The 26,270-nt window shown below is 48.2% G+C and overlaps 1 protein-coding gene across 5 annotated transcripts in view; it reads left to right on the top strand.

Annotated features, from left to right (window-relative positions):
- MYRIP (myosin VIIA and Rab interacting protein) overlaps window positions 1-26,270 on the top strand; it is a 232,449-nt gene that overhangs the window by 141,915 nt on the left and 64,264 nt on the right. For all 5 annotated transcript variants that reach the window (XM_066244530.1, XM_066244529.1, XM_066244533.1 and 2 more), the window contains 2 exons: window positions 18,837-18,973; window positions 23,256-23,336. In XM_066244530.1, coding sequence (XP_066100627.1) covers window positions 18,837-18,973; window positions 23,256-23,336 — 218 coding nt within the window. The remainder of the gene's footprint in view (window positions 1-18,836; window positions 18,974-23,255; window positions 23,337-26,270) is intronic.

The following is a 26,270-nucleotide window of genomic DNA, read 5'->3' as shown; positions in this document are numbered from 1 at the left end:
TAGTCCAGGCTACCTCTGCACACGGGGTTTATGGGCAGCAACTAAGGGGGCCTGTGTGTTCTCAGGGATTTGATTATTTAAGCTTGGGTTTTCACAGAGCAGCCGCAGAATGATAAACTTGTCTATCACCCAGAAGGGACATTAAGAAATTTCTCGGGGTCCTTAAGTTAAGAGCTAAATCCTTGGCTCTCTATTTAAATTTATTGTAATCAAAGCCGTAAGTGTACCTACTTTAAAATGTTAACTATTGATAGTTCTCTTGATTTATTGCACCAAAAAAAAAAAAAGCCCCACAGTAACCCCCTGCCCACCTCCACCCCCTATTCTGGCTTCCTAAATAGAACCCTTTTCAACTTCTAGCTTTCTTTTGGTAATTGTCTCCAAATTCTAAACAGCTTGGTTTTTCGAGTTTATTTCTTTAGTCCTTAATCTGAAAAGGTTTTATTCTCTTCTTCTTCCAAACTCCCAACCCGCAAACCCTCCCTTCCCGCCATTCTCCCAGTATATTTATAACATAGTCTCTATCACATCAGTTTTCAGTGTTTTAATATTGTCCCTGTGAAAAACAGCTTTCTGGTGCTGCTGTTGCGTGGTCCAAAGGCATTCTGATATTTGATCCTTTGTAAGTGGCTTTCCCCCACCTCTCTAAAAGTTCGTAGGATCTTCTCTTTGGTCTCAGCGTAATAAAATTTCACAACAATGTACTTTCATTTGTGTCTTTTTTCTTCCAGTGTACCAGGCTCTTAGAGATCGTTTCACTTTGGAAACACAGCTCTTGGGAGATTTTCTTGAGTTATTTCTTTATTTTATTTCTTCCCTTTTGTTTGTTCTTCCTGGGGCACAGCTACTGGGCCTCATAGATTCATTCTCTAGTTCTATTTTTCTCCTGAATTCTCTCTTCTTCCTTTTGGTCTATATTTTCTGGAAGGTGTCCTCAACTCTATCTTCTGTTTTATCAACCAAGTGTTACATTTTCACAATATTTTTTTTTTGTATTTTTCTGAAGCTGGAAACGGGGAGAGACAGTCAGACAGACTCCCGCATGCGCCCGACCGGGATCCACCCGGCACGCCCACCAGGGGGCGATGCTCTGCCCACCAGGGGGTGATGTTCTGCCCCTCCGGGGCATCGCTTTGCTGTGACCAGAGCCACTCTAGCGCCTGAGGCAGAGGCCACAGAGCCCTCCCCAGCGCCTGGGCCATCTTTGCTCCAATGGAGCCTTGGCTGCGGGAGGGGAAGAGAGAGACAGAGAGGAAGGAGAGGGGGAGGGGTGGAGAAGCAGATGGGCGCTTCTCCTGTGTGCCCTGGCCGGGAATCGAACCCGGGACTTCTGCACGCCAGGCGGACGCTCTACCACTGAGCCAATCAGCCAGGGCTTCACAATATTTTTTAATTTCTGAGTTTTGTTCCTTTGCTCCTTTTAGTGTGTACTGTTGTAGCTTCATAGCTGCGATATGTTCCCTTATTAATGTTTTTTGAAGTTTGCTTGTCCTTTGAGTTCCTTTATTGTGTTGTTTTGAGTGTTTAACTGTAATGATAGACACTTCGCTTAAGTGTTTGATGACCCGAGACTCTCGGTTTATCCTTAATAATGATGCACTGAAAGCAGATTGGAAGACCAGTGGGACTTGTTGACTGGTGGGCGTTGGTCTAAATGGTCTGGCTGGAAGTTTTACTGGGGAGATTGTCAATGCGTCTCTTCCTTGGAGTTGGCCAGTTTCCCCAGAAGGATGTTTCAGTCTCCTATTGGGGCTGTGCATCTGAGAGTCAGCTTAGGGATGCCCAGTGGTGGGGGGCGGGGGATGAGACCAGCCCCAGCATTCAGCATGGGGCTTTCCACTCCACCCATCTGTTTTCCGTGGCTACCCCTGACATGCCTGGGGCCTGGCCCCAGATACCTCTATCAGCCTTTCTGGGGCGTAAACCCTGGAAGGAAGTTGACTGAATGGGGTGGAAAAGGGAACCTGGGGACTGACATGCTTCATCTACCTGTACTCCCACTGACAAAGGGTTATTAATATTGGAATTACCTAGTAACCTTTTCTACCTAGCCAGAAGTGTCAGAAATATAATAGTTTTATGTAAAAGAATATTCTTCTAGAACAGGGGTCCCCAAACTACAGCCCGCGGGCCACATGCGGCCCCCCTGAGGCCATTTATCCAGCCCCCGCCACACTTCTGGAAGGGTACCTCTTTCATTGGTGGTCAGTGAGAGGAGCATAGTTCCCATTGAAATATTGTTCAGTTTGTTGATTTAAATTTACTTGTTCTTTATTTTAAATATTGTATTTGTTCCCGTTTTGTTTTTTTACTTTAAAATAAGATATGTGCAGTGTGCATAGGAATTTGTTCATAGTTTTTTTATATAGTCCAGCCCTCCAACGGTCTGAGGGACAGTGAACTGGCCCCCTGTGTAAAAAGTTTGGGGACCCCTGTTCTAGAATATAAAGCTTATATCATTGTAGTATGCTATGGTAAGATAAACTATAATTTATTAACCAGTGTCCTACTATTACATATTTAATTGCTACCTCTCTGGCTGACTGTGAAGAACTGCCTTGTGCACATCTTTGCCTATGAGTCTAAATACCTGTAAGCACTTTGCCTGGATTCTAGATACATACTGCCAAGTCTGCCTCCGGAAAGGGAAAACCAGTTCAATGCCCATGTGTAAGGGGAAGGACTGTTGGGCTACCTGCTGGCTACTTCTAGGTATTATCATCTGTTAATTTTTGTGCAAAGTTTAAATTTTAGTAGGCTAATATGTAGTGGTCATTTCCTTTCATGCTCCTACCTTTAGTGCCATGCTTAGAAAGGACTTCCACAAACCCCAAACTTGTTTTGCTTGAATATGAAGTTACCCCAAATAAAATACTCTTCCCAATTTTCCCAATGGGAAGATGAACAGAAGTAGAATTCTTCTGCTCCTCGTTGATGCATACACTTTTAGAGGTGTTGATGTAGTAATCAGTAAATTTACTTAATCATATATTGACTGGGAATGGTTGCCTTTATCCTCTCTTATCTCACGAACCCCTTTACCTAAAACCCTTGGTTGATCCCTTTGACAGTGCAGTCTCACCGTCAGAACCACGGCTTTGCCCAGCACGGCAGCGGCACTCCCTCTGAGTTATTCTGAATCAACTATAGTTCTGCCACCGAGGTTTTTAACTCAAGCTACAAAGAGACAGTCTCATCATATTAGCTTTTAAACCTATGCTGCAGGTATCCATTGCTGTTCTTTGCCATGAACTAGTTTACAGTTTTATTTTAAGGTGTTTCCTCTTCCTAAAGATATATCTGCACAGAGTTTAAAGAGTCAAGGTTTGCTATAAAAAAAATAGTCTTTCCACTGTTCTTCGTCACCACCCTAACCACCACCCAGGGCAACCACTTTGAACTCTTTCACTTGTAATTCACAATAAGCTGTCCTCCATGTCCTTATAGAGCAGGGGTCCCCAAACTACAGCCCGCGGGCCACATGCGGCCCCCTGAGGCCATTTATCCGGCCCCCGCTGCACTTCCGGAAGGGGCACCTATTTCATTGGTGGTCAGTGAGAGGATCATAGTTCCCATTGAAATACTGGTCAGTTTGTTGATTTAAATTTACTTGTTCTTTATTTTAAATATTGTATTTGTTCCTGTTTTGTTTTTTTACTTAAAAATAAGATATGTGCAGTGTGCATAGGGATTTGTTCATAGTTTTTTTTATAGTCCGGCCCTCCAACGGTCTGAGGGACAGAGAACTGGCCCCCTGTGTAAAAAGTTTGGGGACCCCTGTTATAGAGCATGCCCATACTGTTCCTGGTCGGTCTCAGCATGATCTCTCACTTCCCACCAGGGAGCAAGAGGATTCAGCATCTTACACACACACACACACACACACACATACACACACACATCCTTCCCATCTCTTACCTTTCACTAAATAATCATAAATCAGTGCTTCATTATTATGTCTATATAAATGTTATTCCCTGCTGAACCATGTACTAAACTATAGTTAATGTTTTTCTACTCTTTTTATAATTTTTAAAAAACGGTGAAATGTACCATACATATCAAAGGTACATATCACGGATTTGCACAGTTTAAAGAAGAAGAAGAAAGTGGATATCTAGGTTAAGGGACACAACCTTCCCATCGTCACATCCCCTTTCTCTCCTCAGAGGCCTTTCTTCTGAACTTCTGTGTTCATCATCCCTTTCTACGGTTTTAACCACATCCATGGACGTCCCTGGACAACACTAAATGAAAAGTTAAAAGAAGTACAGTGTAAAAGCAGTGTACTCGTAGGGGTCAAGGGGCACCCGGACATTTCAGGTCACACCGCACCGGATGTGTGACAGTCTGACACCTGCATTGTCAGTCACGCGGACCAGCCGGTTCTCTATGTCTGTCTTCCCTACGTGTGAAAAGAATACAAAACAGCAGGAAACTCCACAACACAATTAGATGTTTTAGTTCTTTTTGGACAAAAGAGTCATTTTAGAGGAATCTTGCCCTGGCCGGGTAGCTCAGTTGGTGAGAGCGTTGTCCTGTTATGCCAAGGTCGCAGATTCGATCCCTGGTCATTGCATGTGCAATCTGATCCCATTGCACATGTAGTCAAGCAACCAATGAGTGCTTAAATAAGTGGAACAAGTTGATGTTTCTCTCTCTCTTCCTTCCTCTCTCTCTCAAATCAATTAAAAAAAAAAAAAAAAGAGGAATCTTGATGGTGAAGGGAGGCAGAGATCTAAGCAACTGATTTGAATTTTCCTAATTGCATGTTTCTTATTAGTGCCTGCCTTTGTAAAGCCAGCAAATTTTTGTCTGAACAGTTTATCCACTTTGGGGAGTTCACTGGCTGTAAGAGAGAAGGGTGAGTCAAAGATGACGGTGCTATGAAGTCACCGAGGTCGGGGATGTAGGACCGTGGCTCAGTGTGAAGATAGAGGGTGATGAATTTGAGGCGTGTTGCATTTCAGCTGGGACACGTGAGTGGAGACGCCCAAGGTTCTGACGTTTGGCAGATGGACTTGGAAGAGCTGCCAGCTGAAGCCACCGGGCGTCGGTGTGTCCACTCTGCTCCTTGTGTGGGGAGAGTTCGGGGGCGGGGGTCTGAGAGGGCTGACGTTCAACGTGGGCAGAGGAGGACGGGTCTTGACAAAGGGCCGAGCTTGAGAGGTACGGGCTGGAGATGACAGGAAATGGGCACTTTGAAAATCAGAGCATCATGGGAGCCAGAGGAGAAAAGACATTTCAGAATCAGTGCGGGGGCCAAACACGAACTATGGGCTGAACGGCACAGGAGCGAAGACCAGCCCGGTGGCCCTGTGACTCAGCAGGAAGGCCTTGGGACAGAGGTCCCCAAACTTTTTACACAGGGGGCCATTTCGCTGTCCCTCAGATCGTTGGAGGGCCGGACTATAGAAAAAACTATGAACAAATCCCTGTGCACACTACACGTATCTTATTTTAAAGTAAAAAAACAAAATGGAAACAAATACAATATTTAAAATAAAGAACAAGTAAATTTAAATCAACAAACTGACCAGTATTTCAATGGGAACTATGGGCCTGCTTTTGGCTAATGAGATGGTCAATGTGCTCCTCTCACTGACCCCCAATGAAAGAGGTGCCCCTTCCAGAAATGCGACGGGGGCCGGATAAATGGCCTCCGGGGGCCACATGCGGCCCGCGGGCCGTAGTTTGGGGACCCCTGCCTTGAGACCTTGGAGAGCATGTCTGTGGAATGCACTGTGCATGGGCCCGTGAGAGGAGGGTGTGCGAGTGAGGAAGTCAACGCTGATCTGACCGTAAGCCATGGGCTCCTTGCTGCTAAGGAGAGAGATGTAACAACTGTATTTCCTACTTTCTGTACCAGATGTTTTGACACCTGGGCCCTTACTGACCCTGGAGAAACAGCGAATTCATAGAGATAGTAAACAAGCCACCTGTGAGTGTACTTTTCAAATGCTAACCAGCCAATCCAGAGCCCACACCCCCACCACGTCCTCTATGAGGCTCTCACACCAAGGGCCACTATTCCCCTGCCCTGATCACCGCAGAGCCAGGTATCAGACAACTAGGGACAGCCCCCGTGCCCCAGAGCCCACTGAAATTATTCAAACTAGCTGATCCAGACCCACTGCCCTCATTCCTCACCATGGGAACCCAATAAAGGCCCTTACCCATGCTCTCTTTTTACTCCCTCTGCCTCCTGACCGACCCCGGTGTCTCCCCCGGTCCCCCCCCTCCCCGTGGTGTGGAAGGAACGGGTGGAGGCAAGAAAGGGTGGGAGGGAGGGAAGAAACACAGGGGAGAAAAGGCGTGACCCAGTCGGTTACTGAGAGAACATGGGAAACGGAAGCTAGCTCTACCCCAAACGATGGCGTGATTCTGAGAAAGCTTCGGAACCTCTCTGTGGTTGGGTGCCTTCACAGAACATGGGGAACCCTCTATTAATTCTTCTTAATTAACAGTTAAAAAGAGAGCAGATATTGACTCTGTCATTGACAAGCTATATTGCCTTTGTCTTGACAAAATAATACCTGTCTCGTAGTTTTGTTTCGAGGGCTTCAAGGACCCAGCTCAATGGCATTCAGTAAGTGGCAGATAGTGTTAATTACATAGCAGCGCCAACAACTCCAATCAGAGTCTTTTAATACAAGAAAATAGTGACTTTTTAAACAATATCTTAGCCACTCACTAAATATACAGTGGTACCTTGAGATACGAACAGATCAACAGATCAACAGATGATTTTTTAAGATACGAGCTGTGACTCGGTCCGTATTTTTGTTCGAAATTCGAGCAGAATTCCGAGAGAGGAGTCGTGATTCGGGAAGCTGCCACTAGTTGGCGCATTGGCACACGGGTCCAGTATCAGCAGTTTGATATACGAGTTGACTGACTTACGAGCTCAGTTACAGAACGGATTAAATTTGTATCTCAAGGTACCACTGTATACCAAAGTCCTTGCCTTTTAATTTTTACATCAATACATTGTGTGGATATTATAGATATGGTCCAGAATTAGTTAATATTATCAGCAATCAAATAAATCATCTCATTCCAACAACCACCTTGGCCCTTAATTTAGAGGAAAACACCTCACTATAGAACATGATGTTACCATTAATGAAACAGATGACTAAACCAAAAGTGTAGGTACTGGACACTTTTTTGAGGGAGAGAGAGAGAGTCAGGCAGGGAGAGAAAGGGAGAGGGAGATGAGAAGCATCAACTCATAGTTGCATCACTTAGTTATTCATTGATTGCTTCTCATACATACCTTGACCAGGGGGCTCAAGCTGAGCCAGTGACCCCTTGCTGAAGCAAGTCAATGACCTTAGGTTTCAAGCTAGTGACCTTTGGGCTCAAGCCAGTGACCATGGGGTCATGTCTATGATCCCATGCTCAAGCTAGTGACCTCAGGCGGGGCCTTGAACCTGGGACTTCAGTGTCCCAGGTTGATGCTCTATCTACTGTACCACCACCAGTCATGCTTGGGCACATTTCTTTTTTTTTTTTTTTTTTTACAGAGACAGAGAGAGGGTCAGAGATAGGGACAGACAGACAGGAACAGAGAGAGATGAGAAGCATCAATCATCAGTGTTTCGTTGCGACAACTTAGTTGTTCATTGACTGCTTTCTCATATGTGCCTTGACCATGGGCCTTCAGCAGACCAAGTAACCTCAGCAACCTTGGGTCCAAGCTGGTGAGCTTTACCCAAACCAGATGAGCCTGTGCTCAAGCTGGCGACCTCGGGGTCTTGAACCTGGGTCCCCCACATCCCAGTCTGATGCTCTATCCACTGCGCCACCACCTGGTCAGGCTGGGCACATTTCTTATTATGAGTGTGAACATGTTATCAGAGCAGAACTGGCGCACATCAATGAGTCAGGACATGAGAGGTGAGGTAATATCAGATGCAACTGCATGGTCCTGGGAATTTGGTTGCAGAAAGTTGTGATCATTTGTATTCTGAGGATGAGGGAAGTGAGATGCAGAAAGATAGACTGATGTCTTCAAGGGCACACACTGAGTGATGAGGTTGGGGAAAGAATCCATATGTGCTGACCGTTCTTTGCTGTATTGGTCACCAGGTCATACTAATCAGCACAGGGAGGATGCAAGATTGGGCCAGCACAGCTCGGAGTGCAAATTTCTGCAGCTAGAGCAAGAATAGCAGCTTTTCAAATAAACTCAGTTGAATTCTCTTACCCACTTCAAGTTGATTCTGATGAATAAAAGAAGGAAACATCCCAATCAGCTTTTTTTATAAAGAAGAAGGCAAAAGAAAAGCCATAGTCAAATGACATTGATTCCTGCCTCCAAACAGCTGAGGCTTAAAGAAATCGTTTCATCCCCTGTCCCCCAGGCTTGACAACTGCCTGAATGGATGCGAGTCAAATCCACTGAACCACATGGAGAGGAATGAATCAGGCATGAGGGCGGAGCCGAGAGCTGTGGGGACCCCCTGAGAGATGGGAAGGTTCGGGGCGAGCTCAGTGCCAGGGGTCTTAAGTCTAGAGAGAGCCAGATAGGGACATCTCTGCTTGTTTTATGATCTTTCTCTTTGGAACCGCCTCCCTTCCAGGGCAGAGCCAGTGCAGCAGCGGTGAAGGGCACAGGCTCAATTCCTGGATCTGCCTCTTACTGCCTATGTCCTCAGGCAGGTCCCATAGGCTCCGGCTCCTCCTCTGGGAAGTGGGAGTCATGACAGTCCCTATCCAATAGGGCAGTTGTGAGGAGTGCATCAGTAATTGCTATAAAGGACTTAGAAGGTTGCCTGGCATTATGGGAAATACATACAGGGTGAGAGCTTCCACATAATAGGCATAGTCTGTGTGGTCCAGGCAAGACCCGGGGGCTTTGCAGCCAGGTGGAGCTGCCTCAAACCGCAGTCCTGAACCCCGTTGAGCCTCAGTTTCCTCATCTGCCTCCCTCTAGCTGCAGTGCAACTAGAGAAATCGTGCGTAGAGGACCCCGGGCAGCTGTGGGTCTGTCCTATGGCCGTCTCCTCATTTCTTTTCCAGGTTTTTCCTCCTTCTTGCTATTTATCAACTCCAGCTTCTCGCTCTTCGCAAGATGCTTCACATTAATGGCAGTTGTCACGTACCAACTGAGCATGACACTTTCAGCCTCCTGGCCATGTCAGTCTGCAAATTCCCAGTGACACACTCAGGGGTCCCAGCATGAGGGCTGTTCTTTTTCATTCAGCCTCTCTTGACTTTTCAAAACTGATTGCTCCGACTCATGCTCAAGGGCCTCTGCACTGTCAGAACCAAGGGAGCCCTGTTTTCCAAACACCTCACTGTCACCCTTGTTTTTTCCCGTTGCTTTGAATCAGTAATGTCTCACCTCACTGTGCTCGGTTGACATGCCAAATCTGTCCTTGAACTCAGTGGTTCTCCAGGTGTGGTCCTCAGACCAGCGGCACTTTGTTATAGATTATTTGGCGGAACCTTACTGTGTACAGTGATTTGAGTTTGTAGCAACAGTATTTTGGGCACTTTTTTTTTTCTTTTTATAACTAACGCCCCTGGAATTTAGAAAGAGCATTTGAATTATTCTATTCCTCTCCGAAGCTTTTCATCATTCAGTCCACTTCTTTTGGAGAGTCAGCTAGTCTATCTCTTGTCCTACCTAAGTAGAGTGTGATCAAAATTTAAAAAAAAAAAAAACATCATGAGGACTCAGAAGAAACCTTGTTAATTTTGCTAGGCCAGTGGTATTGGGATTGAGCTTCCTGAAGGCTCTCTTACTGCTGGTCCGAGGACCGTAGTGGAAGTAGCAAGGTCTCCAGAATCGCCTGGAGACTCACCCATAGTGAAATCAGTGTGCACAGAGCCTGGCCATGCCGGGCTGATGGCCTCCGGAAGCCTGGCTTTGTCACGAGCAGCCAGGATCTGAGCAGGTCTTATATAGGCCATGCCTGCCTTCTCACAATTGCTTTATATTAGTTTAGTGCTGCCGAATGGGAGCTTTAATATGTGCTGCCGAAGGGAGCACGCATTATTTTAGCACGATGAACCACAATCAGTCTGGCCTTCCTGGGCGAGGTTTTCATGTGATTGTAATTTTAGTGCTGTTCTTGTGTTGTTGTGTGACTCCAGTCTGTCTTCTGAAGGAGAATGCATCATGTTTACAAATGTCCTCCCATCACAGGAAAAAATTAGAAAACAGCTTACACAAGTGCCTTGAAGTGATTAGTATTCATGATGTGATACGTAGGATCTTTTAGGGAAGCAATACAATAATTGTAGAGTTTCTTCTGATTCCTTGATCCAGGGGGCTTTGCACTAACCCTAACGGAGGGTCTCTGGAAGGAACGCCGTCTGATCAGACGTCAGGGCACTGACCCACGAACGAGGTCCGCAGTCTGTTCCCAGGTCTGTTTCTAGTTCGGTCAGTGATGTAGCAGCAACTTACTTGTTCGCATTTCCCTTGTGAATGAGAAAGGACAATTTATACCTTCGACACTCCCTTTACTGGTTTTAATAGCAGCTGTGGATCAGGGACTCCCAAATCTCTGTATCTCATCCAGATTTCTGTCCCTCTAAGACCTGGACTAATATATTCAAATGCCCACAGGTATTGCCGCTTGCAGATGCCACAGGCACGCCAAATTCCTGTGTCCTAACTGAACTTGCCACCTTCCTTTCAAACCTGACCTTCTCCTGCTTGTATTCCATATCCTGGTTAGCTGCGTGACCGGCACCCTCTTCATCCAAGCCAGGAGGCATCGTCCCCTGTCAAACAGTGAACCCCTCGAAGCCACAATGGGGTTTACTCGCCTTTATAACCCCAGTGCCATGCACTGGACTCAGCACAGCAAAATGCTCTAAAACAGTGGCCCCCAACCCCCGGGCCGTGGACTGGTACCGGTCCGTGGGCCATTTGGTACCCGTCCGTAGAGAAAGAATAAATAACACAAAACGTTGTCAGAATAACAAATTTAAATACAGCCTGAATAATGAGGACATGCTCATTCTTCCTTTAACTTAGCCCAATAAATATCGTAAGTTCGACAATTATATTTAAAAATAACACAGTTTTTACGCCGGTCGCATAATTTTATTTTGTGCATTTATCCGTCCCACCCTAAAGGCCGGTCCGTGAAAATATTTTCTGACATTAAACCAGTCCGTGGCCCAAAAATGGTTGGGGACCACTGCTCTAAAACATGTGTCTGGATTGAACCAAACTCTAGAAGGACAGATGGTCCCTACAACCCTGGAAATTATTTCTGCGGATCATGAAGAATAGCAACCCTGTCCCCTCCCCACAAAAATAAATGATAATCCACAGCTTCTTTGGTGATTATTTCTATTGCCAGGGTAGAATGAACTCCCGTGACTTTAAAATCGATCTGAACAAAGCTTGGTACTTTGTAGATTTTTATGTTTCTATTCTGCACCCACTGTGATCTGAATGTATCTATATATTTAGTTCCTTTCTTTCCTGACCATGTTTCCCGGCTCCTCTCTCTCTCTCTCTCTCTCTCTCTTTCTCTCTCTCTCTCTCTCTCTCTCTCTCTCTCTCTCTCCCAGATGCAGTCCTCCTTTGTACCAGCATTGTAATAGGCGCTTTGGGACACTGTCTTTCATTTCACAACCTGCAAAGTTGATTTTGTAAACACCATTTTAAAAAGCTGAGACTGAGGTTCAGAAAAAGTAATTCCTAACTTTTTCAATGTCACACACAAGTAAGTGACGGGATGCAGAGCCAGCCCTGTCTCCCCTGTGGCTCCAAGCCTTCCTGACACACTTTTGGAGGATGCAATCCTCCTTCCTTTTACTTGGGAAACTTTATAAAGATGCAACATCATCCTTTTCTTTTTATAAAGAGGTATATGTGGCCCTGGCCAGTTGGCTCAGTGGTAGAGCATCAGCCTGGCGTGCAGGACTCCCGGGTTCGATTCCTGGCCAGGGCACACAGGAGAAGCGCCCATCTGCTTCTCCACCCCTCCCCCTCTCCTTCCTCTCTGTCTCTCTCTTCCCCTCCCACAGTCGAGGCTCCATTGGAGCAAAGTTGGCCAGGGCGCTGAGGATGGCTCTGTGTCCTCTGCCTCAGGCACTAGAATGGCTCTGGTTGCAACAGAGCGATGCCCCAGATGGGCAGAGCATCACCCCCTGGTGGACATGACGGGTGGATCCCGGTCGGGCGCATGCGGGAGTCTGTCTGACTGCCTCCCCGTTTCCAACTTCAGAAAAATACAAAAAAAAAAAAAAAGTAGTATATGTTTATGCAGTGTTCAAAACAACAGAAAAGTTACCCTCCATATCACTAGAGACAGCATTTGGTTCATTGCCTTCCAGTATTTTTCCTCTTTATAGTTACATTTTTTAATATGCCATGCTGTTTTAATTATTATGTATTTATAATTTATCTTAATATCTGATAGGACAAGTTTCCCCCTCCACTATACATTTTTCTTTTCAAAACTCCTCTTAGAAAAAATTCTTAATTTTTAAAAAGTGAGAATTTCTCTCAATCCGCTCTACTCTGTGGAACGGGCCCATTCTGAATTCTAGACACACAGGCAAGAGTTCTCTCCGTGCAGAAAAAAATGCCATGTTAAGAAGCTCAGGTTGAAGAGACTAACAATAAACGATGACAAAATAAATCCAAATGTGTTTATTGTCATCTTTCAGGGTGATTTATTTAACACTTGTGGGATCATTGGTGTTCTTCCGAATGCCTGCCTTGAGCTGAGAATTAGTGACGGCATTGTGACCGCAGGCAATGAGACAAAGCTGGGGGGGGGGGGGGGCGCGGATATGCTGTTGATTCTCTAGCTACAGAAAAGCAGCTTGACCTTCTGTTTCCATTGGAATTTAGCTACCAAAGAGAACTTTACCCTCCAGCGTCTTCCCAGCTGCCATCCTAGAAGTCCCCAAACAAAAGTCCTTTCCTGCCCCACTTTGCAAACGGAGCGGATTAGCCCTTGCAGGCGTGGAACGAGAGACAGTCTGCTCGGACTGAAGCAGCTTCCCCTGGCCTTTCTCCGGGTCCTGTAACTCCTAAAGCTCGGTGTCTTCACTCTTTGAAGACATTAGTCTGACAGGAGTGGGCAGGGAGCCTTGTCTGTTTTCACCCCTTACATTCCTGGCACAGTGCCTGCCACACAGTACTCTCAAGTAAATAGTGAAGGGCTGAAAGAATGAATGAGAAAGGAGAGAAAAGGGGGAGGAGGAGCTGGAAGCATCAACTCCCATGTGTGCCTTGAGCGGGCAAGCCCGGGGTTCTGAATTGATGACCTCGGCGTTCCAGGTCGACGCTTTATTCACTGCGCCACCGCAGGTCAGGCCAATTTAATTTATATTGTTCTACTGGGGAAAAGCGGTCGTTTTGAAAGCATGAATAAATGTATTATCTGTTCTAAATGATTAACATAATAATATTGTATATTATATACTTTCGGTTTGGTATTTAATAAAATATCCCTCCCACACACACACAAAAAAAGAATGAATGAGTGAACCAATGAAGGAGTCCTGGGGCAGACGCGGGGTCCCCTCTGCCTTCCATTCCAGCAGGAGGCCTGCCCGGGGTCTTTCCTTCTCGTCTCCGCTTGGCTGGAGTCGTGTCCGTTAGGCGAAAGCTGGCAGCCTCCGGGTGGGCTGGGGGGCTCTGCTGCCCACTTAGCCTGTCCGCAGCCTGGGTGCTGCGGGAAGCTGGCGGCCTCCGGGTGGGCTGGGGGGCTCTGCCGCCCACTTAGCCTGTCCGCAGCCTGGGTGCTGCGTCCTCACAGCCCTCTGCCCACACCTCTGCTCCCTGAGCCGCCTGCATCCTCTGCGTGTCCTCTGAGCCATGAATGTTAAAACAAGTGAAATAAAAGCAGTATTATCAAATGAGGGTAATCATGACTGAGCCTTCCCTGGGGCTTCCAGGAAAGCTCTCCACATTCATTTTACGTCGAAACATAATCTAAAACACATCACTTCTTAGGAAAAGCTTCCTGCTCTCCCAGCTGGTCTATGGCTTTGCTGGTCATTCTCCAAGGACTCAATGCCATCCTCCCTCCCACCTCCCAGCGGCCCCTGGGGTGCCTGGAGTCCACTCTGTGGACTCCAGCAAGCTGAGGAGTCCTATTTTACAGGTAACTAAAGTGCTTCTAAATGCACTAAAGTTTTGGTGTAACCAGGAAACAGAGAGCTCATCCTATGATGTACTCAGGTATTAGAACCTGGCTCCAAGTAGTAGAAACCCAATTCAAAAACATTTACGCAAAAGTAGGAATTTATTTTCTCATGTCATGAAAAAGTCCAAGGGTTGACCTCAGGCTTGAGTAAATCCAGGTGTTCAAAGCATCCCAACAGGATTCTGCTCCTTCCCAACATCAAATCTGCTTTTGTTCAGAAAGCCTCAAATATCCTCCCAAACGATGGCAAAGATGTCCCTGGAAGCCCTAGGTTTCCATGCTGCCATGGAGTCAGCCCAGCAGATAATGAGCACCTCTTCCCGACCACAATAGTGACAGCCCCCACCTTGCCCCTGATTGACAGGTCTGTGTCATGTGACCAACGGCCCAGGGATGTCGGGCAGTGGGGCCGGCCTTGGGAAGGAGGGGATAGTGTCTCAAAAGGAAAGAGAAATGTCCTTTTGTCATAAGAACGAGGGGCTCAGCAACACCACCCCCCACCAGTAGTACTGTGGACCCTCAGCAGGTCCTTCCTGGCGGTCACCTGCGCCCGGAACAGGGCGGTGTGCGGGGGAGGAGCCTGGAGAACATCTCTCTTCCAGAACTGCATTGCTTTTGTGCTCTTAAAGCTGTGAAATAAATCATAAGCCCAGAGGTTATGATCACCAAGGACAAAGTCTTCTGTATTTTTTTTTTCCTTTTCTGCTGTATTATTCTAAATTCTGAAAACAGCCTTGTGGGGTTTTTTGCAACGACAGACGACAGACGCTGGTTGTAACGAAATGCTATAGGAATATACCCTGGAGAGAGCCAGCTGCACTCCACGTGTGCGTGGCTCAGCTCCCTCTTCCGGTCCCTGTCAGTCACCTGCTGCTCGGGGCAAGACACTCCACCTCCCTGCATTTCTGTTTATCATTTAGGAATATGGGAGTCTGTTTTGTAGAGCCACTATGAGAACCTACTGAGCCATTAGGCCTCTAGATACCTTATGGTGTGTGTTATATCATTTAATCCTCAAGCAGCCTGATAAGGTACTCACTGTCAACCCCATTTTATAGATGAAGATGACGAGGCTGAGAGCGGGTAATTCATTGGTTCAAGATCATGCAGGTAGTAAATCCCTGGGCCTGGGCCAGCCCCAGCTGGCCCCAACACCCACGTGCTCACTCATTGCACTGTCCTTTGTGAGAATTCAATCAGGATTCAAGGAAAGCCTTTGCCACCGTGCCTCAGAGCAAGCATACAAATCAGTGTGTTCATTTGTATGAAGATACTGGTAAGTTATATATAAACTATACATACACTCATATACAGGCCAGGACAGAAGTAGGCTGACAGGTGTTCATATGGAAAATAATACAGTAAGTAATAAGTATACAAGAATATACTGTGTTCCACATACTCACAACTGTATACCGGCTTTTGTCCCCGCTCCGTATAGGTGTGTTCTACCGGAAAGAGGACACAGATAAGAAACAATTTCAGGCCCTGGCCGGTTGGCTCAGCGGTAGAGCGTCGGCCTGGCGTGCGGGGGACCCGGGTTCAATTCCCAGCCAGGGCACATAGGGGAAGCGCCCATTTGCCTCTCCACCCCCACCCCCTCCTTCCTCTCTGTCTCTCTCTTCCCCTCCCACAGCCAAGGCTCCATTGGAGCAAGGATGGCCCGGGCACTGGGGATGGCTCCTTGGCCTCTGCCCCAGGCGCTAGAGTGGCTCTGGTCGCGACAGAGCGACGCCCTGGAGGGGCAGAGCATCGCCCCCTGGTGGGCGGAGCATCGCCCCTTGTGGGAGTGCCAGGTGGATCCCAGTCGGGCGCATGCGGGAGTCTGTTTGACTGTCTCTCCCCGTTTCCAGCTTCAGAAAAATACAAAAAAAAAAAAAAAAAAAAAAAAAAAAAAAACAATTTCATAAGTAACTGTTCATTAACACATTAATGTATGGATTATCTCATTAATAATGAACCATGAATAAGTGAGTATGAGGGACAGAGAGGCACTTACAAAACTATGGAGAGAGGAAACAAGAGCAAGAGGCTGGAAGCTGTGTGAATGGGCGCTGGTGTTTCAGGGTGGTCCAGGAAGGCCTCCCACAGGGGTTGATGTTTGTTCAGAGAGCTCCAGTGGTTAAGCCAAGCAGGCCACTGGCAGGCTTGGCTTTGGGGTACTCGCAGTGGTGGGATTCAGCCAGTTCGCACCAGTTCGGCAGAACCGATACCTAATTATTTGTTAAGCTCAGCGAACAGATTGTGAAAATGGCACTTGTCATCAGGGTTCTCTCTAGGGTGAGTGCCCGGGCAGCCATCCAATGTGGAAATCACAAATTTATGTTCCTTACTCTTTTTTTAACATTCATCTGTGCAACAGAGTATCCTAAGCACCAATAGTGATGTTCATTCCGTCCATAGTTGAAAATAATTGCAAGTGAGGATGCTAATCAAGAAGCAATATGGAGGCCCTGGCCAGTTGGCTCAGCGTCGGCCTGGCGTGCAGCAGTCCCAGGTTCAATTCCCGGCCAGGGCACACAGAAGAAGTGCCCATCTGCTTCTCCACCCCTCCCCCTCTCCTTCCTCTCTGTCTCTCTCTTCCCCTCCTGCAGCCGAGGCTCTATTGGAGCAAAGTTGGCCAGGGCGCTGAGGATGGCTCTGGTCGCAACAGAGCAACGCCCCAGATGGGCGGAGCATCACCCGCTGGTGGGCATGCTGGGTGGGTCCCGGTCAGGCGCATGCAGGAGTCTGTCTGACTGCCTGCCTGTTTCCAACTTCAGAAAAATACAAAAAAAAAGCAATATGGAAATATCTTAAACAACAGCTTTATTGTTTTTTTTTCTCAGGGATTATTTAATATTTTTTATTAATATTTTAAAACTGTTTCTTATAACATAATCTCTTTTATTGTTCTTATTTAAGTATTGAATGTATGAAATAATAAATTACCTTTTGATATATCGTGAGATTATTTTTATACTTAAAGCAGTCATTGGGGCAGAGAACCGGTTGTTAAATTATTTGACTCCCACCTCTGGGTACATGGGTAGGATCTGGTGGGCAGGCATGTGGGGGGTCCCCCAGTGCCAAACACAGGAGGAGTCACTGCAAGGTGGTCACTCCCGTATCGAAGTCCTCGTCCTCCCCAGTGAGGTGGTTCAATGTTTTTAGAGAACTGCTTTCTATTCTTGACCTAGTACAGAACATCCTTGTACCGATTGTCCATTTACTTGTGGATGGGGGCCAAGTGGCTTCCCTGCTGTTTTCAGAATTGTTAAATTAGCTTCCTGAGCCCTGGCCGGTTGGCTCAGCGGTAGAGCGTAGGCCTAGCGTGCGGAGGACCCGGGTTCGATTCCCGGCCAGGGCACACAGGAGAAGCGCCCATTTGCTTCTCCACCCCTCTGCCGCGCTTTCCTCTCTGTCTCTCTCGTCCCCTCCCGCAGCCAAGGCTCCATTGGAGCAAAGATGGCCCGGGCGCTGGGGATGGCTCTGTGGCCTCTGCCCCAGGCGCTAGAGTGGCTCTGGTCGCAACATGGCGACGCCCAGGATGGGCAGAGCATTGCCCCCTGGTGGGCAGAGCGTCGCCCATGATGGGCGTGCCAGGTGGATCCCGGTCGGGCGCATGCGGGAGTCTGTCTGACTGTCTCTCCCTGTTTCCAGCTTCAGAAAAATGAAAAGAAAAAAAAAAAATTAGCTTCCTGACTCCTGTCCCGTAACCCAGGCCTGCACTCTGCACCCCGCGCCTCCACGCTGGACCTCGGCCTGAGTCCCGGCTCTTCTGTCTGATTCGCAGGACGGCATTTTCTCGGGCATTTTCAGTTTTCCAGAAACCTGTCTGAACCTTTGGCCCTGCTCTTCCCCTCATCCTTCATTTGTATAGGGGTTTCCCCCCATGGGGCATCTTCTCGCATCTCCCAGGGGGTCTACGGAGGAAGGGCAGCTCCGTGTTGCTCCGTCCCTATTGACTTAGAGCCTTCCATATTCATTTTTGCTATTCTGAATTTTCTATGCAGTATTATAGTTGTAATAAGAAAACTAACAACCAGAGCTGTTCTTGAAGTGAGAAGGATTTAGGAATGCGTTCTTGTTGGCCAGAAGAGAGAAGAGGCACGTCAGGGTTTCCTACCGACTGCGTCAGGACGAACCAAAATTTTCCGGGGAACATTTTGCTCTCAGTTGCACTTTTTATTTTTCCAAGACGAATTGGAAATGTTCCCAGTGCGGTAACAGTGTCACACACGAAGCCTGCTGATTAAGCAGAGGTAGTGTCTTCAAATGGCAAGCATGTGGAAGCTTGCTCTTGAGATAGACTCAGTGCACAGTTCTTGTGCTGGTCTTACCGAGGGTCACTCTTGCATCTCTGCTCACTGGGCAGTGGGTGGCCTCTCTCACCTGTCTGGGGGTTGGCGGCGTAACAGCTAGAGGAATAGGGGTGGCTGGGCCAAGTGTCTCTCGTCATCGCAAAGGGTGCCGTGGGCTTGCTTCCCAGAGCAAGGGAGAACGCCACCAGGCTCCAGACTCAGAGCACATCCCGTCCGCCTCTGTCTGTGGTCAGAGCACGTCGGCCAGCCCAGGCCCGAGGAACAGGGACGTGAGCACGCACGTGGTCGGAAGGAGCTACAAAGTGTTACGGCCGCCGTTGCGATCCACCTGTGCAGTGATCCTATTTCCTTAATCGAAGTTTTCCCCTTTTTTATGCTTCTGTGTTTTCTTCAGGCTCCTGAGAACCCAGTCTCTGGAATGGTTCTACAATAATGTGAAGAGCCGCTTCAAACGCTTTGGCAGCGCCAAGGTCCTGAAGAACCTGTACAGGAAACACCGGCTGGAGAGCGGCGCGTGCTTCGACGGCCAGGGTACGCTGGTGGCCTCCCGCTCTGGGAGCCCCAGGGGCTGGCAGGGGAGAGGGAGGCCTTGGGGGGAGGCCCCGTCTGCTGAGGCACACTCCCCCTGGAGCCCTGGGGGCTGGCGGGGGAGAGGGAGGCCTTGGGGGGAGGCCCCGGCTGCTGAGGCACACTCCCCCGGTCCGAGAAAGCTCCTTAACTGTCCCGCTCTAGTGAGGAGCAGAAATAGGACATACACCAAAGCTTCCGTTAAGCTGTGAGTCTTTCGGGTCCAGCACTGCCACTGGGCTGGATATGTGAGGAACTGGGAGGACCAGAGTATTTCTGCAAATCGTGGGAACTTTCATTCTGGATCCTTAGAAATGAACGATTTGGGGCCATTTTCCCCTAACCATTGAAAGGTTGGCAAGTGGTCTTTGTGTAGACGGGTTGCTCTGGAGACACCCTGCACGTGCCTTTCTTCCTACTCCAAACTCTCTACCGATACCAGGCCCCCAGGGTGACGGAAGGGGAGCAGGGGAGAAGCGGCAGATTCCTCCAGGGAGCCTGAAGGCTGACTCCTGCCTAGGCTGTTCTATCAGTCAAAACAACCGCTGCACGTAATCTACAGCAGTGGTCCCCAACCCCCCGGGCCGCGGACCGGTACCGGGCCGTGGGCCATTTGGTACCAGTCCACAGAAAAAGAATAAATAACTTACATTATTTCCGTTTTATTTATATTTAAGTCTGAACGATGTTTTATTTTTAAAAAATGACCAGATTCCCTCTGTTACATCCGTCTAAGACTCACTCTTGACACTAGTCTCGGTCACGTGATACATTTATCCGTCCCACCCTAAAGGCCGGTCCGTGAAAATATTTTCTGACAATAAACTAGTCTGTGGCCCAAAAAAGGTTGGGACCACTGCTCTAGAGTGAGAAATTATGCTGTAGTTCTAGTAGACCAGCCGGCAGAAGGAAGTTGTCAGAACATGAGAAGCCCGTCCTCCCAAAAAAGCTACTTCTTCCTGTCTGGAGGCAGATTTTTTTTTTTTTTTCATCACTCTGCTGACAGAGATAAATGCTTTTTATCCACAAGAAGGGGGGGAGGGGATGACTCTCCTCCATCTCATCTGGAGATTTTTCACCATCATTATTTTGTATTCTCCATAAAGTCTTCAGTGTGTCTTATCTAAAAATACGCCAGCCACTGAAGACAGGGGAGAAACCGGATGGCCGCGTTGAGCACGAAGAGTCATTAGCGCCTTTTGTGGTGGTTGCTAGAATCTCTGTCTTTTAAACCCCTCAGGAAGCCTACGTAGCGAAGAGAGCAGTGCCCACGGTTGCCGCACGTTACTTTCATCTTCTCTTTATGGGCTTCTCTAAAGAAAAATTAAAAGCAGTGGTGTTAACAGGAGTTTTTCAACCCAAAAGTCTTTCCCAAGAAAGTTCCAGAATAGAATCGGCTCACTCATTTGCATCCCATCTTTTCTCCCCCCTCCTGTCCATCCTCCGGTCTGCTTCCTGGACCCCTTGACATGTCCGCAAACTCAAACCGCCTGGGCGTTCTTTACTGCGTAACGCCAATGGAGGGGGAGAGCCAGCCCACACGGAAACTCATCCAGTACAGGACGGGATTCTGATGTCTCTCCTTCTCCCGATGACCCCACTGGTGGAGCAGGCCGAATTCCAATCAGGCCAGCTAGGGGCTCTGAAATCCTCCAGTGTCGTTTCAAAGGAGAATCATTCGTTAGGAATAACTATCTGTCCACGATTGAGGCAGGGCTAGGTCCTGGGCCCTCTGTGGTCCACCACTTTCTCCGCTGGGGCCTCCGCCCAGACAGCAGCTCCTCTACCACCACGTCGTTCCCCAAGCAGGGCTCGGAACCCGGCACAGATCACGCTCTCCAGATCGCACAGACCAGCTCAATCTTAAAGCATTTTTGTGTGCACCCAGACACTTCATAGGCCGGTTAGAATTAGTTGCTTTATTACGATTGGTACCTCCATTTTAATTAAGATTTCCTTTTGATAGCCACAAAGACAGGCAGCGGGAGACACTTGATGAGATGGTACTCATGCCAATAAAGCCATGATTCTAAAACAATGAGATTTATCCTACACGCTGCCTGGGAAATCTAGTTCCACCGCAAGAGCTTACGTGGCCTCCTGGCTATGTTAGGTGACTGGGGGTCATTACCATTACCCTCTACCCCCCACCCGACACCCCTGTACGGTTGTCACCTGCCATCCTCAGTCCTGTCTACACATTCGCATCACGTAGGGAGCTTTGAAAACAAAAAGCCCGGTGTCCAAATCATCTCCCACACCCGCTCAGTTTACTTCGGAACCTCTAAGTGGGCCCAGTACAGATATCGTATTGCTTAAAGCTCCCTGCTTCACCTTAAGGCCCAGCCAACTTCACTATAATTTGTCCAGGAGAATTCTGAATAAATGATTTCATCTCCAGTTCATCTAAGAGTACGTGTATTTTCAGAATTTTGATTGTCTGAACACCGTATGCAACATCCACAGTGTGCAAGGCACGTACGTGCTATGCTCCAACACTCTCCGTGCAAAGCTCCTTCACCTACAGAATATCTCTGCCACATGAAGCAGGGGAGTCAGCCAGAAAAGCAGTCCACTGAACATGCATTTGGTTCACAGAACCTTGTGGGTCCCCCATCGCATGCCCACCTTGTACTGCCCTCAGGCCTTCCCCAGCTGGCCTCACTCCTCCTGATGCCCCTGGCAGGGGGCCGGGTGAATCCTAAAGGGAGACCCACTAGTTTAATCAGACGAATGTAAGATGGTTTCATTCCATTGGTAAACATGATTGAATACCTGCTATATGCCCGCCTGGTTTAAGAATTGGAGGTTATAAGACAGACAAAGCCTTGCCATCTCAGAGCCAACGTTCCGGTGGAGAAGTCAGGTAAGGAAATAAATGTATTTTAAAGGTAGAAGGTCCGGTGCTGGTGAGTGTGTCCATGGTGCATCCGATGGGTCCAGCATGGCACTTTTACCAGTCATCCAAAAACGAAGCGCTGTGTGAAAGATGAAAGGAGCCACTCATAATATATTTAATCCCTAGACAGCTGGATAAATAATTGTTACGTTTGTATTTAGTATTAGATAAATAAAATGGAAAAAACAGTCACGGCTTTTCTTTATTTAAACTATAAATCTGGTTTTGACATGACTCTTGAAAAGTTCTATTACAACTTTTCATCTGGGATTTAAGTAGCAGACACAGTCTTCTGAAAACGCTGAGCCATGTGCCATCAGAGGTCCCTCTCACTCATGAATGATGCGACTTAATGTTGTCCGGTGGCTGTGCCAGGGCCTTCCAGAGCAGTTCCATTGCTCTGTGCCCTTGGAAAAATCACGTCATCCTAAATGACACTCAAGCTCCCACTTATGGATCTAAAGGAAACAGGGCGAGGTGTCATCCTGGAAGATGTAGAGTCCTCTGGTCAGCTCAGTCTCCCAAAGGTGCTCTCAGATTTTCTCCTGTGTCTCATACCCCCACACTCCCATTCTCTCAGCAGATGCCCTCACCTCCTCCTTCACAGGGTAGACAGTGCGCACCTCTGCATCTTGACCCCTGTCACCTTCCAGGAAGGTCTGGGCGTCACTCATCCATGCCTTCCTTGTTGCCTGTGCCGCCTCTTTCTTAACTGGGTTCTTCCTATTGATTTGTACACCCGTCCAAGCCTCTCCCATTTTCTAAACCCATCCTGGCTGCACACTGTCCTTCACTTCCTGCCCCACCAGGCCCTTTCCCCCTTTCCGGCCACACACACCCCCCAGAGAGAGGGCTGCGTGCATGGCTTCCGTTTCCTGCCCTTCCTCACTCCACAGCAGCCCTCCCCTGCTGCACAGCAGCCAGAGCGCACTTTTAGAAGCACAGATCTGACCAGTTCAATGCTGTGCAACCCTTACCGGCTTCACGTGGCTGTTGGGATAAAGATGAAAACACCAGTGAGGCTCCCATGACCTGTATGGTCTGTCTCCGGGTCAGCCCGCCCTAGGCTGCTCTCCTCTCCGCAGCCCAGCCACACTGCCTCTCGTTTAGGTCCTGGGAAAGGTTGGGGTGGTGGCCGTGCTACGCTAGGAATCAATGTGAGAAGAAAAGGTGACTGGTCCTAAAGGGTAGCATTGTGTAAGCCAGTGATCCCCTTACCTATTTGCAGGGCTAACTTAAAGTCCATAGTGGTGGTCTACCAGTTCACTGCATCCATGCTCACTGCAGACCGTTCATAATCAAATTCTCTCTCTCTCTCTCTCTTTCTCCTCCTCCCCGCCCCAACAGGAGAAAGTTTTTTTGAGGCAAACCTGGAGAATGAAGGAAGTGTTTCAGGCAGCGATTCAACTTTTTATAGGCAGTCGGAAGGTAAGGTTGCTTAAGAATTTATAGCTAATGAGGGGTTGGAGGGATGGAAACACCTTCTGATACTGTCAGGGTCTCCTAGTTGCACTGAAACCACTCATACAACGATGTATTGCTGTGTGGAAGTCTCCATAGGGTTGCCTGTAGTTGCCTTTTGTGTGAATCCATCATCAAAATAGATGAGTGTATCCCAGGTGGGGCCCAGAGAAGTGCATTTGCTACCCAACCAACAAATGCTTAAAGATCAACTTGTGAGTGCTCGGCAGCTGAAGCAGAAAGATCGATACACGTGTGCACTTCATGTGAAAATAGGCTTATAAAGAATGTGTAACTTTTATACAATGGAATACTACTCTACTACTCAGCTGTAAAAAATGAAGGGATTCTTACCCCAATGGGCCTGGAGGGTATCATGCTAAGTGAAATAAGCCAGTCAGAGAAAGAGAAATACCATATGAGTTCATGCATATGTGGAATCTAATGAACAGAATGAACTAACAAGCAAAATAGAGACAGACCCGTAGACAGAGAGCAGGCTGGCAGCTGTCGGAGGGAGAGGGGGAGGTGAGACAGTGGAGAAATTGAGCAGAAATGAACCAAAGAGAAAAACTTCATGGATATGGACAACAATGTGGTGATTGCTGGGGGCGGGGGGGAGGTGGAGGAAGGTATGGGGGTGAGTGGTGATGGACAGAGACTTGCCTTGGCGTGGTGAACACACAATGCAGTGTACAGAGGGGGCGTTGTAGAATTATGCACCTGAGACCTGTATAATTTTGTTAACCAGAGTCACCCCAATAAATTCAGTGTAATGGGGGGAGGGGAAGAATGCATCACTTACTGATTAACTTCTACTTTTTTATAGCAAAATAATAGTTCCCTTAGAGCAGAGGTTAAAAACAGAAACAAACTTCTGGTTGTAAATAAAGCCTTCTCCCGCACTCGAGCACCTTCTCCTAAGTACTGCGCCTCAAGAGCCACCCCTCCCCCCCCGTAGCCGCCCTGCTCCCGTGGCCCCCACCACTCTCCGGCACGCTCTCTGCTCTGTTCTTTGGGCACTTTCCCATGAAAAGCCTGGCCCGGCTCATTCTCACTGCCTGAAACTCCTCCAGGGGCTACCACACCGCCTACTGGGGCCTCGGTGCCCCTCTACTGGCAGCTAAGCCTGCGGTGCTGATCGCAGCCCAGAGTCCTAGACTCCGACTGCTAATGTTTAACCACCTGGGCCCGTAGAGCCTCCGGGACCTTCACCTCCCCGCGTCCTCATCAAGCTCCTTAGCCAGGCAGGTCCCCCGCGAGAGTTCCCTCTCTCTCAGCGCTCCTCCCTGCTTCCACCAGTCACCCACGTGCCTATCCATCAGCTCCATTTCCCCTGCCATCCTTTTTCTATTCTGAGACCCATAGCTTTAGTGCCTCCCAGCCCTATATGAATATTTCAGCGACCGTCTGTGTTAGCCAAGTCAGCTAAGGTCCAGAGAAACCGAACCAATAGGGTATACACAGAGAAAGGGTTTATTTCGAGGACTTGGCTCGCACAGTCGTGGGGCTTGGCAAACCGAAAGTCTATAGAGAGGTCAGCAGACTGGCAGCGGCGGGAGTTGACGCTTGTTCTTGAGGCAGGATTTCTTCTCTGGGAAACCTCACTATTTGCTCTTAAGGCCCTTGAACTGATTGGGCAAGGCCCACCCACATCTCCGAGGGTAAGCTCTTTGTAAAGTCAACTATTGTAGATGTTGACCACATCTGTAAGATGCCTTCAGAGCACCCCTCAGATTAGGGTCTGAGTAAACAGCTGGGTATGATAGCCTAGCCACGCTGGCACATCAAACTACTCACCCTGCCATCTAACTGGCGCTCTGACCTCCGGTTACTCGGCCTTCTTAATCTTCCTTCATACCCACCCTGGTTTCCCCTTGGAAGTGCCAGCCTGAGCCTTCACTCTCAACCGAAACATCTTCAGGGCTCCACGTCACCCTCATCCCCAAAATCACAAACACGGCATCCAAAGGCCTTGTGGTTACGGCTCCGGGCTCTGACCTCCTAGGGATGTGTGGACCTTGGTGGCTGTCCCCTCACAGGATCTCCTGCACAACTCTGTGCATTACTTCACACCTGGTCACCCAACAGGAAAACACAGAGTGTGGACTTGGCTTGTCCACTGGGGCATCATCCGGGGGCCCTCAAAGAGCCCAGCTCTCAGGAGGTGATTGGGACACTTTGACTCAGTGATCATTTGTGGGGCACGTCTCTTGTGTAAAGAACATTGCTGGCTGTCTGGAGAGAGAGAAACGGGAAATACAGCGTCCTTCTCCCTGGAGCGCTTAGAGCAGTAACAACTGAAGTTTTATAGCCTCTGCTTACAGAAGCATGGGGAGCGCCGTGTGTCCAGGCAGCTGCAGGGCTGGGTTGCCCCTGCACGGCTCCACTATGGTCGTCATAGCGACCAGGATGTGCTCCTCAACTGGCTACATCACTTTGCCCTGAACTGAGTTGGTTCTGGAGATTGTGTTTGCCAAACACCACTTTCCGTCCTCGTTTGTTCTTCAGGAGCCGAAGAAACTTAAATCAAGTTTTATACTTGAGGGATTGATGAATTAATTTATATATTGACACCTTGTCTCATCCTGCATAGAATTTGAGGCTGCTTCCAGGACATTTGCACGTGTTAAAAAATGAACGGAGATTGTAAATGGAAATAGGAGTTTGAAATCTGGGAAAAGGAAGTGTAGGCCCACAGCCCTCATAGACCTCTGTGCTTGTGCCTGACATACACTGGTTTTCTGGGGTCAAATGGGAGGAATGATAGAAATTGTCACTCTCACCTGACCAGGTGGTGGCTCAGTGGATAGGCGCAGGGGTCCCCAAACTTTTTACACAGGGGGCCAGTTCACTGTCCCTCAGACCATTGGAGGACTGGACTATAAAAAAAACTATGAA

This window comes from Saccopteryx bilineata, chromosome 10, assembly GCF_036850765.1.
Source record: "Saccopteryx bilineata isolate mSacBil1 chromosome 10, mSacBil1_pri_phased_curated, whole genome shotgun sequence".
NCBI classification, from domain to species: domain Eukaryota; kingdom Metazoa; phylum Chordata; class Mammalia; order Chiroptera; family Emballonuridae; genus Saccopteryx; species Saccopteryx bilineata.
The sequence above is the reverse complement of the archived record's forward strand: the minus strand, read 5'-3'. Positions and strand labels throughout refer to the sequence as shown.